This window comes from Antechinus flavipes, chromosome 6 (genome assembly GCF_016432865.1).
Source record: "Antechinus flavipes isolate AdamAnt ecotype Samford, QLD, Australia chromosome 6, AdamAnt_v2, whole genome shotgun sequence".
Lineage (NCBI taxonomy): Eukaryota > Metazoa > Chordata > Mammalia > Dasyuromorphia > Dasyuridae > Antechinus > Antechinus flavipes.
In genome coordinates this window covers 28633334-28648068 of record NC_067403.1, presented here as the reverse complement: position 1 = coordinate 28648068, position 14735 = coordinate 28633334, and the positions used below count along the sequence as shown (strand labels likewise).

Here is a 14735-nt window from a genome sequence, read left to right as displayed (position 1 = left end):
TTCCAGAAGTCCTCCCTTATGCCTGGAATGCACTTGTCCTCATTGATACTTGCCAGAAGGTCTGGCCACCTTCTCTCTAAAGCCTTCCTTGATTTTTCCACTGGTAAATGTTTTTTATTTCCTTTAAATTAACTAATATTTACTTATCTTTTTTACATTTGGTACTATATCTCCCCTTTCTAACTCAAGTGGAGAGTATCAGCTCTTAAGGACAAGCATTTTTTTTTTTTTTTTTTTTTAAAGACACATTTGAAAGTCACATATTACTGCCATACCGAACAACACTTACCAAAGTCAGGAATATCTTGATACCGTTTTTAAATGAGGCAGGGGAGGAGTTTGCAATCACTAGTAAGTAAGTATATGAACACTTATATTGTTTTCTTTGTGCGTGTGTCTGCCTTTCAGCATTCTCAATTGATATATTTTAAAATTTCATATGGAGGTAGTTCTTAATAAATATGTCATGTTTATGCCTTTGATGAGCATAAGTAAATAGAGCTTAATATTGTAATGAAATTCAGTTTAATTGGATAGTCGAACATCTGCATGATCATTGTTGAATGCATGATCATTATAAATAAATAGTAAGTAATTTACATAAATGTCTATAATTAGTATACTTTTATTCATCCAAAGCAAATACATAGCCTTTTTTTTTTTCTTGTAGTTTCAGTTGTACATCACCTTTAACCAGAGTGGAACAAGTTTAAGTTTGATTAGGCAGCTAGGTGGCCCACTTGGATAGAAATTTATCTTACCCCAAAGGGAAGTACTTCATTGTCTATGGTACCTTTTAGCAAGTTAGATGTGATAGATCTTTGGAGAAAATTGAAAGGGCATAGAAAAAAAATCTCTTTTTTTCAGTGGTACATGGCACTTACACATAAATTGATCGTGTCTTAAGGCATTTAAAACTTCACAATCAAATGCAGAAAAGCACTAATATTAAATGAATCTTTATGATACAATAAAAATTTCATGTAATAAAGGGTATTAGAAAGAGATTAAAAAATAATTTGAAACTTAATCATCTAATTGTAAAGAATGAGTGGCTCAAACTATAAATCATAGAAACAGTGATTTTTATCAAAGAGAGTGACAATAATGAGATAATATATCAGAATTTTTAGGAAAAGAAAACCAAATTATCAGTATCAAAACCAAAATTATCAGTATCAAAAGAAAACTAAATTATTATTATCAAAAATTAAAAGGATAAATTTTACCATCAATGGAGAGGAAATTAAAGCCATAATTAGGAGTTGTTTTGCTGTATGCCAGTGAGTCTGACAACTTAAGTGAAATGGACAAATATTTACAAAATTGTAAATTCCCCAGATTAATGTAAGAGGAAATAAAATATTTAAATAGCCCCATTTCGGAAAAAAAAATTGAACAGGTTATCAGTGAATCTCCTAAGAAAAAATCTCCAGGGCCAAATGGATTTATGAGTGAATTCTAGCAAATATTTAAAAAACAATTCCATTACTATAAAAAATATTTGGAAAAATAGGCAAAGAGGAGGAGGAGAGAAGGCAAATTCTTTTTATGACATAAATACAATTCTAATACTTAAACCAGGAAGAGCTAAAGCAGAAAATTACAGCCAATTTCCCTAATGAATTTGATGCAAAAAAAATAAATATTGGGAAAGAGATCATAGCAATTTATCACCAAGAAAATATGTTATGACCAAGTGGGATTTACACTAAGAATTCTGGTTCAATATTAGGAAAATTGTCAGCATAATTGACTGTATCAATAACACAAGTAACAAAATCCTATGATTTTTCTCAGTCGAAGCAAAAAAAAAAAGCTTTTGATAAAATATATCACCCATTCCTATTAAAAACACTAGAGGGCATAAGACTAAGTGGAGTTTTCCTTTAAATGGTAGGTATCCACACCTAGCAGCAAGCATCTTATGTAATGGGGATAAGCTAGAAGCATTCCCTATAAGATCAAGGTTAAAACAAGAATGCTCATTATCACCACTATTAGTCAATACTGTATGAAATGTTAACTTTAGCAATAAGAAAAGTAAAAGAAATCAAAGGAATTAGAATAGGCAACAGAATTATCACATTTTGCAGATGATATGATTGTGTACTTAGAGGCCCTTAGAAATTCTATCAACTGAAAAACTACTTTAAAAAATGAACAACTTGAGCACCAGCTCTGAAGTCAGGAAGGACCTGAGTTTAAATCTGGTCTCAGACACTTAACGTGTCCTAGCTGTGTGAAGCTGGGCAAGTTACTTAATCCCAATTGCCTCAGGAAAAAAAAGAAGAAGAAGAAGAACTTTAGTAAAGTTTGCAGGATATAAACCAGGCATTTAACTCACCAATATTTCTTATGTTTTACCAACAAAATCCAGCAGGAAGAGATATAGAAATCCTTTTTAAAAAACTTTAGAAGTGCAGTTAGATCGTGCAGTGAATAGGGCACCTGCCTGGAGTTAGGAAAATCTGAATTATTCAAATTTGGCCTCAGACAATGAACACTTATTAGCTTTGTGACCTTGGGCAAGTCACTTAATTAAAATTGCCTAGCCAAAAATAAATAAATAAATAAATGAAATAACTATAGACATTATAAAGTATTTGGGAGTCCAGGTTCCAAGACAAACCCAGAAATTCTATGAACACAATTATAAAACACTTTTCACAGACATAAAGTCAGATCTAAACAATTGGAAAAATATCAGTTGCTCATAGTATACCAAGCTAATATAATCAAAATGACAAATCTATCTAAATTGATTTACTTATTTAGTGCAATACCAATCAAACTATCAAAAAGTATTTATAGAGCTAGAAAAAATAGCATCAAAACTCATCTGGAAAAACAAGAAAGAGGGAAAAAATGTAAGGGAAGGTGGCTTAGATCTGTTATACCAGATCTAAAATTAGATTATGTCATCATTAAAACTATTTGATACTGGCTAAGAAATGGAGTTGTGAATCAGTAGAATAAGTTAGATGTAAGTTAGGTACACAAGGTTAAGTATTATTCCAAAATAAATTATTAATCTACTGTTTGATAAATCCAATGACTCCAGCTTCTAGGATAAGAATTCACTACTTGACAAACATTTTTAGGAAAACTGGAAAATAGCGTGGCAGAAACTAGGCATAGACCAACAATATCATACTTTATTCCAAGATACCCAGTATGGGTATGTGATTTAGACATAAAGGGCGATACCATAAGCAAATTAGGAGATCATTATATGGGATACTTTACTTGTCAAAATTTGTGGCAAAGGAAAGAATCTATGCCCAAACTTCAGAAAACTTTATGAAATACAGAATGAATAATTTTAATTTAGTGTAAATTAAATATAAAAAAGTTTGCACAAAGCCAATGCAGCCTAGATTAGAAGAAAAGCATAGAGATGGAAAACAATTTTTACAGCAAATCTCTCTGATAAAGGCCTAATTTTTCAAATATGTAGAGAACTGAATCAGATTTATAAGGATATTGTTGAGGGCTTAAACTCTTAAGTCGTTGCACTGAGGTTGGTTCAGGCACTTAGGGCAAATTACTGATTGGACAATACTCTATGGGCATATGCTTGGAAAATGGTCCTTCCCATTATCCGGTACTGGCTCAATGATTGGTGTATACAGAGGATTATAGAAGGGACTAGGGGATGGAGTAAGATGAGCCAGAGTCTCTCTTTGTGGTAGATGAAGAAGAAGGCAGTTGTGGAGATTCTGCTTCCATCCTGTTCAATCCTGTATCTATAGACCAAGAATAAAGACTTAGGACTGTTGCTTATCCTGACTCCGGCTGATTCTGGGGTGTCCTGGGTGCTAGCACGGTCATCACAGGATATGTCATTCCCCAATTGAGAAATGGTCAAAGGATATGAACAGGCAGTTTTCAGGTGAAAAAAGCTATGTTACATGAAAAAAATATTCTGAGGCACTATTGACTAGAGAAATGCAAATTAAGATAGCTCTGAGGTATCACCTCACATCTATCGAATATGGCAGAAAAGGAAAATGATAAATGTTGGAGAAGATGTGGCAGTATTGGAACATTAATGCATTGTTGGTGGAGTTATAAACTGATCCAACCCTTTGATCCAGCAACACCACACTAAATCTGTGCCCTAAAGAGATCATAAAAAAGGAGAAAAGATCCACTCACACTGTCTAAATATCTGTAGTAGTTTGTTTTTTTTTTCATGGTGGCCAAGAATTGGAAATTGAGGGGATGCCCATCAGTTGGGGAATGACAGCAAGCTATGGTGTGTGAATGTATTGGAATACTACTCTGCAATAAGAAATGATAAACTGGAAAATTTCAGAAAAACCTTTAAAAAAGAATTGTATGAAGTGATAGAAAGAGAAATCAGCAGCACCAGAAAACATTGTACAGAGTATCTGCAACATTGTGTAACGATCAGCTGTGAATGACTCAGCTCTTCTCGGCAACTCGGGTCCTCTGGAAGGAACATGCTAGCCAGATAAAGAAGTGATGGACTCTGAACGCAGATCAAAGCATATTTTTTGCTCTCTTATTCTTTTCTTTCTCATGATTTTTTCCTCTTGTTCTGATTCTTCTTTCACAGCATGACTAATGTGGAAATAAAATTAATGTGATTGCACATATATAGTTTCTATCAGATTGATCATTCTTTTGAGGAGTGGGGAGGGAAGGAGAGGAGCAAGAAAACTTTGGAATTCAAAATCTTACAAAAGTGAATATTGAAAGCTGTTTACATGTAATTGGAAAAAATAAAATAATATTAAGGGGGAAAAGTTTAAGGTGAAAAAATTATAAAATCCCTTATATACCTAATTTCACTGATCCTCACAATGTAATGTTATAAGTATATTAGTCTTGATAAATTTAGACCTAGAACAGCGACATGTTGGGGAAATTGAGATGATGTAAAAACAAGACATGAATAAAAATTTATTTTTTGAAGAAGTCCCATGATTTGCCTTTTAAACTATTTAGTGTCAGAGATGGGATTTGAACCCTGACTTACAGTGTTTCATCACACTGCACTTCCTCTCTCACAAAATTTTAGCCATAAATTCAGAGATCAATTGTCACCAAGTACTTACTAAAAGCATCCATAGTATGTGACCTGCACAGTGTTAGGCAATTGTATTAATAATACAGAGAAATGAAATAATCACTCCATTCAAGAAGTTTACATTTTAATGGAGAAGAAACCAAGTAGGAATAAAAACATATTGCATTAACATAAAGTTAATAAATGAAGATACATGCAAAATAGTTAAATACAAGGTCGTTAGAGAGAGAGTGCATTAGCAGTTGTAGGGATTAGGAAAAGCCTCTTGCAGAAAATGGATTTTTAACTTCATCTTTTTTTAATTAAATTTTTTTTACTTATTAACATTTTTTTTCCTCTCACATTTTCTCTCTCCTTTCCAAGGGGAGGAAAAAGGATTCTTGCATCGGCCATGTTCAAAAAATGTTTAAGCAGTCCTTGTCATCATTGATTATGGCACAGTAGTATTTCATTGCACGCATGTACTGCAATTTGTTCAGCTGCTCTCTAGTTGATGGGCATCTTCTTCATGTACTCTTCACTCCTCCTACAAAAAAGAACTGAAGTGATAATTGTGGAAATATGTGCAGAAGAATTGCACATGTTTAACATATTTTGGATCACTTACCATCTGAAGCTGAGGGTGGGGGAGAAGAAAAAAAATTTGGAACACAAGGTTTTACAAGTATGAATGTTGAAAACTATCTCGGCATATGTTTTGAAAATAAAAAGCTTTAAAATAAAAAAAAGCTGAAACATATTTTTGTGCACATGTTCTTTTCCTCTTTCTTTCCTCTTTGGAGTATTAGACCTCTACTCCAGAATGACTTCTGGTGGTTTTATTACCGTTAGGGAGGGCATAATTCCAAATTGCTTTCCAGAATGGTTGGTTCAATTCGTGGCTCCCCCAACATTGATTATGCCTGTTTCTCACAGCCTCTGCAGCAGTTGTTATTTTCCTTTTAAAATCTTTAATCCAGTAGATGTCAAATAGAACTTTAAAATTGCTTTAGTTACCATTTCTCTAATTAGTGATTTGGAGTATTTTTTTGTTTGTTGATAGTTTATCGATTTCTTTCTTTTGAAACTTGCCTTTTCCAACCATTTATTTACTGGGAAATCATTCTTCTTATACATTTGATTTAAAATTTTATGTAGCCTTTATAAAGATTTGATATCCTTCTGCCCCCAACATGCTCACTTACCAGTTCCAAGTTAGGCTGGCTATACAGCTTTTCAAGCTTCAAAGTGTACCCTTGAGGGGTTAGAGATAATTTTTCTAATACCAGTTCCCATTCTAGTGTGTTCTTCTCAATATTAACTTTCAGTAATTAGAATCCTAGCTTAATAGCCAATTAACATCAATTAACTTTTACAAAGTCATATTTACTGGAAAGATAGAGCAAGAAATAGCGGTTACAAACAGCATTTCTCTCCAAACCAAGAAAGTCATAATTAATCTCCATCTATCACTTCAGTGCCTAAGAAGGAATGGTTTTACATTTAAAACATTTGCTCCAAAGTACTGAGCCCACCGTGTTCCCTTAGAGATGCATCATAACTGATGGAGGAGTCCTTGTTTGGGCTCCCACTGGCCTGGTTTATGTCCCAGGGCCTGGCATACCCTGCCACTCCGGGCACGTACTTCAGCTCTCAGACTATTGGCTCTCACTATTCTGACCTTTCAAAGGTCACAAGGTTTTGCCCTCCTCCACAAAGTAGGAAGACTGAGCAGCGACTGCAGTCGTGGGCTCCCTGACTTCTTGGCCGGGGCCTTGAGGGGGCAGGAAGGGCCACCCACCAGTGGTCAGTGTCTATCAGGCAGGCCATCTGCGTGGGTGCAGAATAGGACCCTTGTGCTAACTGAGGCCAGCCGGCCCTGTGGGAGGAGCTTGTTAGCCTCTTCCTGGTCCGCACCAAGCAGAACGCGTGGCACAGGCTCTGGAGATGAGCTCCACGGCCAAAGGCCAGGAAAGACTTTCTCCAGGGACCTCTTTCGAGTCTTTTTGTTTTTAAAAGAGTTTTGACATTTGAGGAGAAGGAGTTGAGATAGGAAAGGGAGAATGCAGAGTACTGTAAAGCGTGCTGCACTTCTATTCATGTGTCAGGTTTATTCAGTGTTTTACTCCAGGCAGCCCCCTGTGAGGGCAGTGCAAGTAGAGCCCTTTCTTTTTAGAGGGACTAAGCAGACTGGGAGGGATGCTGGGACTTACCACATCCACACCAAGCACACTCTTGCACTGTTTGTCTCATAAAAGAACAAACCTGGACTGACGTCCTGTAGGAACTGAGAGATCAGTGTATTCCTTACTGGTGTCCCAATGGTTTGACTGAACAAATACCATAATGGAAATTGTATGCAGCCCACGGTGCCTGGGTAGAAAAAGCATTTGTCCCTCATAGAATATTCAGACATTTAAAAACCATTTTTAAACTTAGCCACTAACTTGCCTTTCCTCCTCTGTTCGTTTCAGTTGAGGCAGTCCCAGTCCTACTGCACAGACACAGAATGCCTTCAGGAATGTGAGTAATCATGCTTGTGGTGGGGGGGTAAGAGAGGGGGGACAAGTGGGGAAAGCCGCAGGGATGAAGGAGAATGAGGTGACATCTCCTGGTCAGATGCTCAGCAAGAGCCCAGATTGGGGTAGTCTTGGCATTCTGGGATGTCTCAGCCTGGAAAAAGCCTGATCTGATGGTTGCTTTGTCGATGGTTGCTTTTCCCCCACGTGGACTTCATAAGAAACTTCTTCTGTATTACATCTGGAGACGGGGCATTTGTCTGAATGTGTGCTCTGTGTGCACAGGATTAGAACCACGGAGGGAGGGCACGTATGGATCACCCTTCGGGGGGTCTGAATGGGCCTGACTTCAGAGGCGGCTGCAGTGTGATGGAAAGGGGCCAGAACTGGACTCAGAATGCTAAGATAGGTGGAGAAGAGTCATTGGACTTCCTCTCTCAGGCTTGTCAGGAGCAAAGGATGTCACATGACAATTTAAAGTTCACAGGGTTTTTCTAAAAGCACCCCATCCTTTTATGGAAAATGCATCAAGTTCCCATTGCTGCAGGTCTGCAGAGATGCTCATACCATTATTATCATAGGAAGAATTGTGTGAGAGGACAGAATCGTTGTCTTCAGGATGACTTGGCAGAAGGCACCACACACAGATTAAACAAAGGCTCCATTGGGTCACTCACTTTATTTACCGGGTTGTTTGTGTTCTTTGCAATTCAGAACACCACAAGTCCACAGGTCATATCAAGATAATTTATGTTTTCAGTTAACCTTTTCCTTCATCACGGAATTACAAGTGAGATTGGCATTTGTCTACTGCAGGGGAGTGGCCACAAATTCTAGGAGAATTAATGCAATCTCATTATTAGTAATGACTTTCTGAAGAAAAACTGGATTAATAAAGGACTTGAGAAGGGGAGAGCTCTGAATCTCTTCCCAGATTACTGGTTATTAATGACTTCTCACATTGCCCCATGGCTAACTGATATGACAAAAAGTTTCCAACTGAAGGAAGACAATGTGAGGAGGAAAAGGGAAAGGTGGATAGTGCTCTGATACAATTAAAGGGGAAAACCCCCTGTGATAAGTAGATCTTACAGGTGAAAGGTGCAAAGGGAAAAAGTAGGCTGCCAGATGGCATAGTAGATTGAACACCAGCCCTGGAAATGAGAAAAACCTGAGTTCAAATCCAGCCTCAGACACTTGGCAGTAATAGAGTGACCCTGGACAAGACAGAAATCCCAGCTGTCTTGTGAAAATCCCAGATCCCCAAAACAGTACTTCATAGGTGCCCACCTCTGTTCCTCTGGAAACATCTGATGTAGTCCGTAGTTCTGGGGTGGTCTCAAAGCAGCTCTTCTCTCTCTGTTTTTCTCTCTCTCTTAAATAGCATTTTATTTTTCCAAATTCATGCAAAGACACTTTTTCAGCATTCACTTTTGCAAAACTTTGTTATAAAATTTTCTCCCTCTTTCCCCCAGTCACCCTCCCCAAGATAAAACATGTGCAATTTCCATATTCATTATACTGCACAAGAAAAATCATCAAAAGAGAAAAAATGAGAAAGAAAAAAAAAAAACAAGTGACAAGAAGAAAAAGTTGAAAATACTGTTCTGTGATCCACATTTAGTCCTCTCTCTGGGTACAGATGCTCTCTTCATCACAAGACCATTGAAACTGGCCTGAATCACCTTATTGTTCGAAGGAGCCTCATCCATCAGAATTGATCATCATATAATCTTGTTATTGCCATGTATAATCTTCTCCTGGTTCTACTCACTTCACTTGCATCAGTTCATGTAAGTCTCTCCAGGCTTCTCTGAAAGCCTGCCGGTCATTTCTCACAGAACAGTAATATTCCATAACATTCATATACCATAACTTGTTCAGCCACTCCCCACCTGATGGACATCTATTCAATTTCCAGTTCTTTGCCTCTACAAAAAGGAGAACAGTTCTTCTCTAGCTCAGGTCACTTGCAGAAATTGCTTCTGCTAAAAATTTCCTACAAATTTGATTTTAAATAAATTTAAATTTACTAATTACAATTAAATTTGCTAATATCCAGGTCAGGGGATGACAATTAACTTAAACCTTATTCTTATAGAAAATTGAATTTGAAACCTTTTACACCAGAGAGCTTTCAATTTTAGATTGGCGAGTTGTCATATTGAGATAAACATACACACACAGAGTTCAGATGCAAAAAGAACATTACAACCAAATTTTTATTCATTTCCCCATTAATCAAGAAGACTTGTTAAGGGACAGGTCAGTTCTCTGAGAGCCTCCACAGCTGTGGATCATAACATCTGAAGGAGTTGCAAGGCAGCCTTTGCTAACACAGGTGCTTCGGACTGGGAATGAGATAAATTGGAGGCAGAAGGAAGAGAGAGGTCAGACAATGCAATGGCCTCTCAGTCAGAGAAGTCAGAGAGCAGCATCTGCCTCTCAGTCTCCTTGTATCATCCTCTCCTAAGAGAAGATCCATTCTAGGTTGGATCTCCAGTAGTTATTGTCAGGTGGTTCCTATATATTTCAGCAGCTCTCCCATGAATTCCAACAGAGACTTCTTTACAGAATTAATAACAGAAACTTTTAGAGAGATGGATTCTATTACAAGAATGAATTCATTTAAAAGTTGCCAGATTAACCAGTTATAACAAAAGGTTCTGGGGTGAGATACATAGCTACATTAAATGATCATTTTTAAAATAAGGCATATCAAGTAACATATGTTTTCATTTCCAACTTCTAGCTTTGTTCAAATGAATAAGTCCTAGCAAAAGTGGATATCTTTTGATGGCATTTACAAGATAAACCCACAAGCCGCCATTCTTCTCAGACTTTGTTCTTAATTCCTTCAGGACCAGATTTTGGCTTAAATCAATTCCAGATTTATAATCTCTAATGGTCACATTTTAACTTGTAGGACCTAGTACATTTTAAAAGAAAAAGATCATCATCCATAAAAATCTATATTCCTTCTCTTTTTTTTTTTTTTTTTAAAGACACATGGTGACAGTTTTAGCTTTAATTTCCTTTTCTGTTTCTTTAAGGGAGCTAGAATTCCCTGCCTCTTATCTTTTGAGATTTACCAGTTCCCCATTCCCATCTTCCTGGAAATTTCAAGTTTTGTGTATATATTAGGAAATACATAGAAAATTTTACAGAACAGTTTAAAAGCAGGCCTGCTGTAGATAAATAGGTTAGCTTAAAGGATTTTGGGCTGCCCAACAGACCCAAGGAATTTGATTTAGTGCTCAGTTTCACCAAAAAAAACTGAGCTTTCAGAGTTACTTTAATAATTAAATAATTGAACAGATTTTGTATGGTAATCACAAACCACAATAACCTATATTTTTATCTTACTCAATATTTATCCAGTATTAGATTTAATAAGGCAGTCCTCCAGATTTATCCTGAAAGGTGGGTGGACACGATTAACCAGATAATGTAACTTTACTTTTAGAGTAGTGCTGAATACACACTGATTTCTAAAAATCTTTTCCTCTGCAATTTCCAGTTATTAATTGAAGTCAGATAATTATGTGTTAACCCTTAAGCTTGGAGCTAGATCCTGAAATCTTAAAATATTGACACTAACTCAGTTACTAATCTACTATTGATTGTTATTTTTTTCATATCAGTCAATTAACAGTTATATGCATAATCCAAAAGAACTAAAAAAAAGTTCACATTTTAAATGATATCTCTAAGACAATAAATTGTCAGATTAATGTTAGATTATCAGATTAATATTAATAACTGAGGTAACTTGGTTTAAAACCACACAGCTAACAAGTTTCTTAATATAGTATAACAACAAATAATGTTTCACTTCAGATGAGACCAGAATAAATTCACTTATGCCAAATGCTATCATAAGAACCTCAAGTTATAATTTCAATTAGATAGTAGTATATTTTACACAGTCTATTTAGGAAAGTAGCAAATTAGGGAAATATGGGGAGAAATTATCTGACAGATTTATAGATAAGGGAAGAGTTCATGACCAAATAGATAGAGGATCATGAGAGATAAAATGGATGATTTTTAAAATTATGTTAAATGAAAAAGGTTTTGTAAAAAATTATAAGGCATTTAGAAAACTGGGGGAAAGTTTTACAGCAAGTTTCTCTGATAAAGGCTTAATTTCTCAAATATATAAGGTACTGAGCCAAATTTGTAAAAATTAGAACCATTCCCCAAGGGACTGTCAAATATGAACAAGCAGTTTTCAGAAGAAATCAAAGCTATCTGTAGTTACATGAAAAATGTTTTAAGTCTCTGTTGATTAGAGAATTACAAATTAAAACAACTTTGCACCTATCAATTCTATCAGGTGATAGAAAAGGAAAATTAACTTGCTAGAGGGAATGTGGAAAAATAGCATACTAAGGCAGAATTGTGAACTGATCTAACTGTTCGGGATTACAATCTGGACTTTTGCCCAAAAGGTTGTAAAACCATGTCTACCCATTGATCCAGCCATGTTACTCCTAGGACTGTACTCAAAGAGATCTTTTAAAAAAATTTTAAAAAAAGGAAAAGAGCCTTTGTGTACAAAAATATTTGTAGCTGCCCTTTCTGTGGTGAATAAGAGTTGGAAATTCAGAGATGCCCATCAAGAGGAAAATTACTGAACAAATTGTGGTATATGATTGTGGTGGAATACTATTGTGCTATTGAAATGACAAGCAGGATGCTTATGGAAAGACCTGCAGAAATTTATGGGAATTGCTGCAAATGAAGTAAGCAGAACTCGGAGAATATTATACACAGTAATAGTAGTATTGAATTATGTTAACTTAGATGTTCTCAGCAATAGTGATCCAAGACAGTTTCAAAAGACTTAAGATGAAAATGCTGTCCACTTCCAGAGGAAGAAGTAATAGAGTCTGTATGCAGACTAAACCATACTTTTTTTATTTGCTTTTATTCTTCTTAGGACTTGGGGTTTTTTGATCTGTGGTTTATTTTCTAACATGGCAAATTTTTTCATGAGAGCACATGTTTCTAACCAACAAATTGCTTGCCTTCTCAAGAAGGGAGGAGGGAAAGGAAAGGGAAAATATGGAACTTAGAACTTTTAAAAAGAATGTTAAAAGTTTTTGTTCAAACAAGATTACATGATTAACTATGATAGACTTGACTTTTTAAAAAAAATTTTATTAAAGCTTTTTATTTACAAAACACAAGAATGGTTAATTTTTCAACATTGACCCTTGCAAAGCCTTCTGTTTCAAATTATCTCCTTCTTCCCCCTACCCTCTCCCCCAGATAGTAGGTAGTCCAATACATGTTAAATATGTTAAAATATGTGTTAAATCTAATATATGTATACATATTTATACAGATATCTTGCTGCACAAGATAAATAGGATCAAGAAGGGAAAAAAAATTGGGAAAGAAAGCAAAATGCAAGAAAAAAACAACAAAAAGAGTGAGAATGCCATGTTGTGGTCCACACTCAGTTCTCATAGTCCTCTCTCTAAGTGCAGATGGCTCTCTTTATCACATGATCTGGAGCTGGTCTGAATCATCTCATTGGTGAAGAGAGCCATGTCCATCAGAATTGATCATCGTATAGTCTTGTTGTTGCCGCTGTATACAATGATCTCCTGATTCTGCTCATTTCACTCAGCATCAGTTCATGTTGGTCTCCCCAGGCCTCTCTGACATTATCCTGCTGGTCATTCCTTACAGAACAATAATATTCTATAACCTTCATTATACCATAGCTTATTTAGCCATTCCCCACTTATGGGCATCCACTCAGTTTCCAGTTTCTGGCCACTACAAAGAGGGCTGCCACAAACATTCTTGCACATACAGGTCCCTTTCCTTTCTTTAAGATCTCTTTGGGATATGAGCCCAGTAGTAGCACTGGGTCAAAGGGTATGCCCAATTTGATAACTTTTTGAGCATAGCTCCAAATTGCTCTCCAGAATGGCTGGATCCGTTCACAGTTTCATCAACAATGTATCTGTTGGACTTGACTCTTTTGGAGAGTCTCTGTATTAAGAAAGAGAACTGTGGAGACTGAATATGGATCAAAGAATAATGTTTTCACCTTTTTTTCATTGTTGTTTACTTGGGGTTTTTTTTTTTTTTTTTTTATCATTTCCCTCCCCTGCTTTGATCTGATTTTTCTTGTGCAGCGTGATAAATGTAGAAATATGTATAGAAGAACAGACTATGTTTAACATATTGGATTATTGCTGTCTAGGGGAAAGGGTAGGGAAAGAGAAGGAGGAAAATTTGGAACACAAGGTTTTGCAAGGGTGAATGTTGAAAATTATTTTTGCATGTATTTTGAAAATAAAAAGCTACTATTTAAAAAAGTTTTTGTTTACATGTAATTGGGGACAATAACATGAACATTAAATTAGAAAAAGAAATGAATGCCGTTAAAAAAAAAATCCTGGGAAAATTAATGCAAAGTGAAGTGAGCAGATGTGTTACTGTCCATTGTAACATCTGTTTTGCAGTGATGTTTAACTGTTAAAGACTAAGCCACTCTGATTGATTCTGTGATCCATGACAATTTCAAGGGAAGGGATTCATGATGAAAAAGTTTATCCACTTTGAGAGAAAGAACTGATGAACTCTGGGTGCAAACGAAGCTTTATTTATTATTATTATTATTTTTTGGCAGGGATGGGGGTGGATGGGAGCAACATGAATAGGAATTTTTGCATGACTTCATATGTAGAATGGGTTTAATATTTCTTGCTTTCTCAGCATGTGGGGGAGGGGAGGTGGAAGGGAGAAAAAGAATTTGGACCCGAATATAAAAGTAAAATAACTTAAAAGAAAAAAGCCAAGTGATGGTCTGAGAATAATTTATTTATCATCAGTCTTGCCCTATGGGAATTATGAGCATGCTCTCATAGATATCTTGGTTGTTTTAGGGGTTAATGTTCAAACTAGTTACACCAGTTGAAAAATAATCTTGAGTGCCTAGTATGGGATTTTTTTTAATACATTTGTGGTATTTTGTGATCTTTTGAGCCAGCCACACCTGGGAACCAAGTAAATCCCCATTGTTTTAAATGAAAAGTCTCTTAATCTAAATTACATAACATTGTTGTTCTGTCACTTCACTCGTGTCCAAATCTTCCATGACCCCATCTGAGATTCCTGTGGCAAAGAGATTGGAGTGGTTTGTAATTTCCTTC

At 35.9% G+C, this 14735-nt stretch overlaps 1 protein-coding gene across 1 annotated transcript in view; it reads left to right on the top strand.

Annotated features, from left to right (window-relative positions):
• The window catches only part of SMIM14 (small integral membrane protein 14), a 65588-nt gene that overhangs the window by 37292 nt on the left and 13561 nt on the right, over positions 1 to 14735 (top strand). The window contains exon 3 of the mRNA XM_051965643.1: positions 7513 to 7561. Within this exon, the coding sequence (XP_051821603.1) occupies positions 7513 to 7561 (49 nt within the window). The remainder of the gene's footprint in view (positions 1 to 7512; positions 7562 to 14735) is intronic.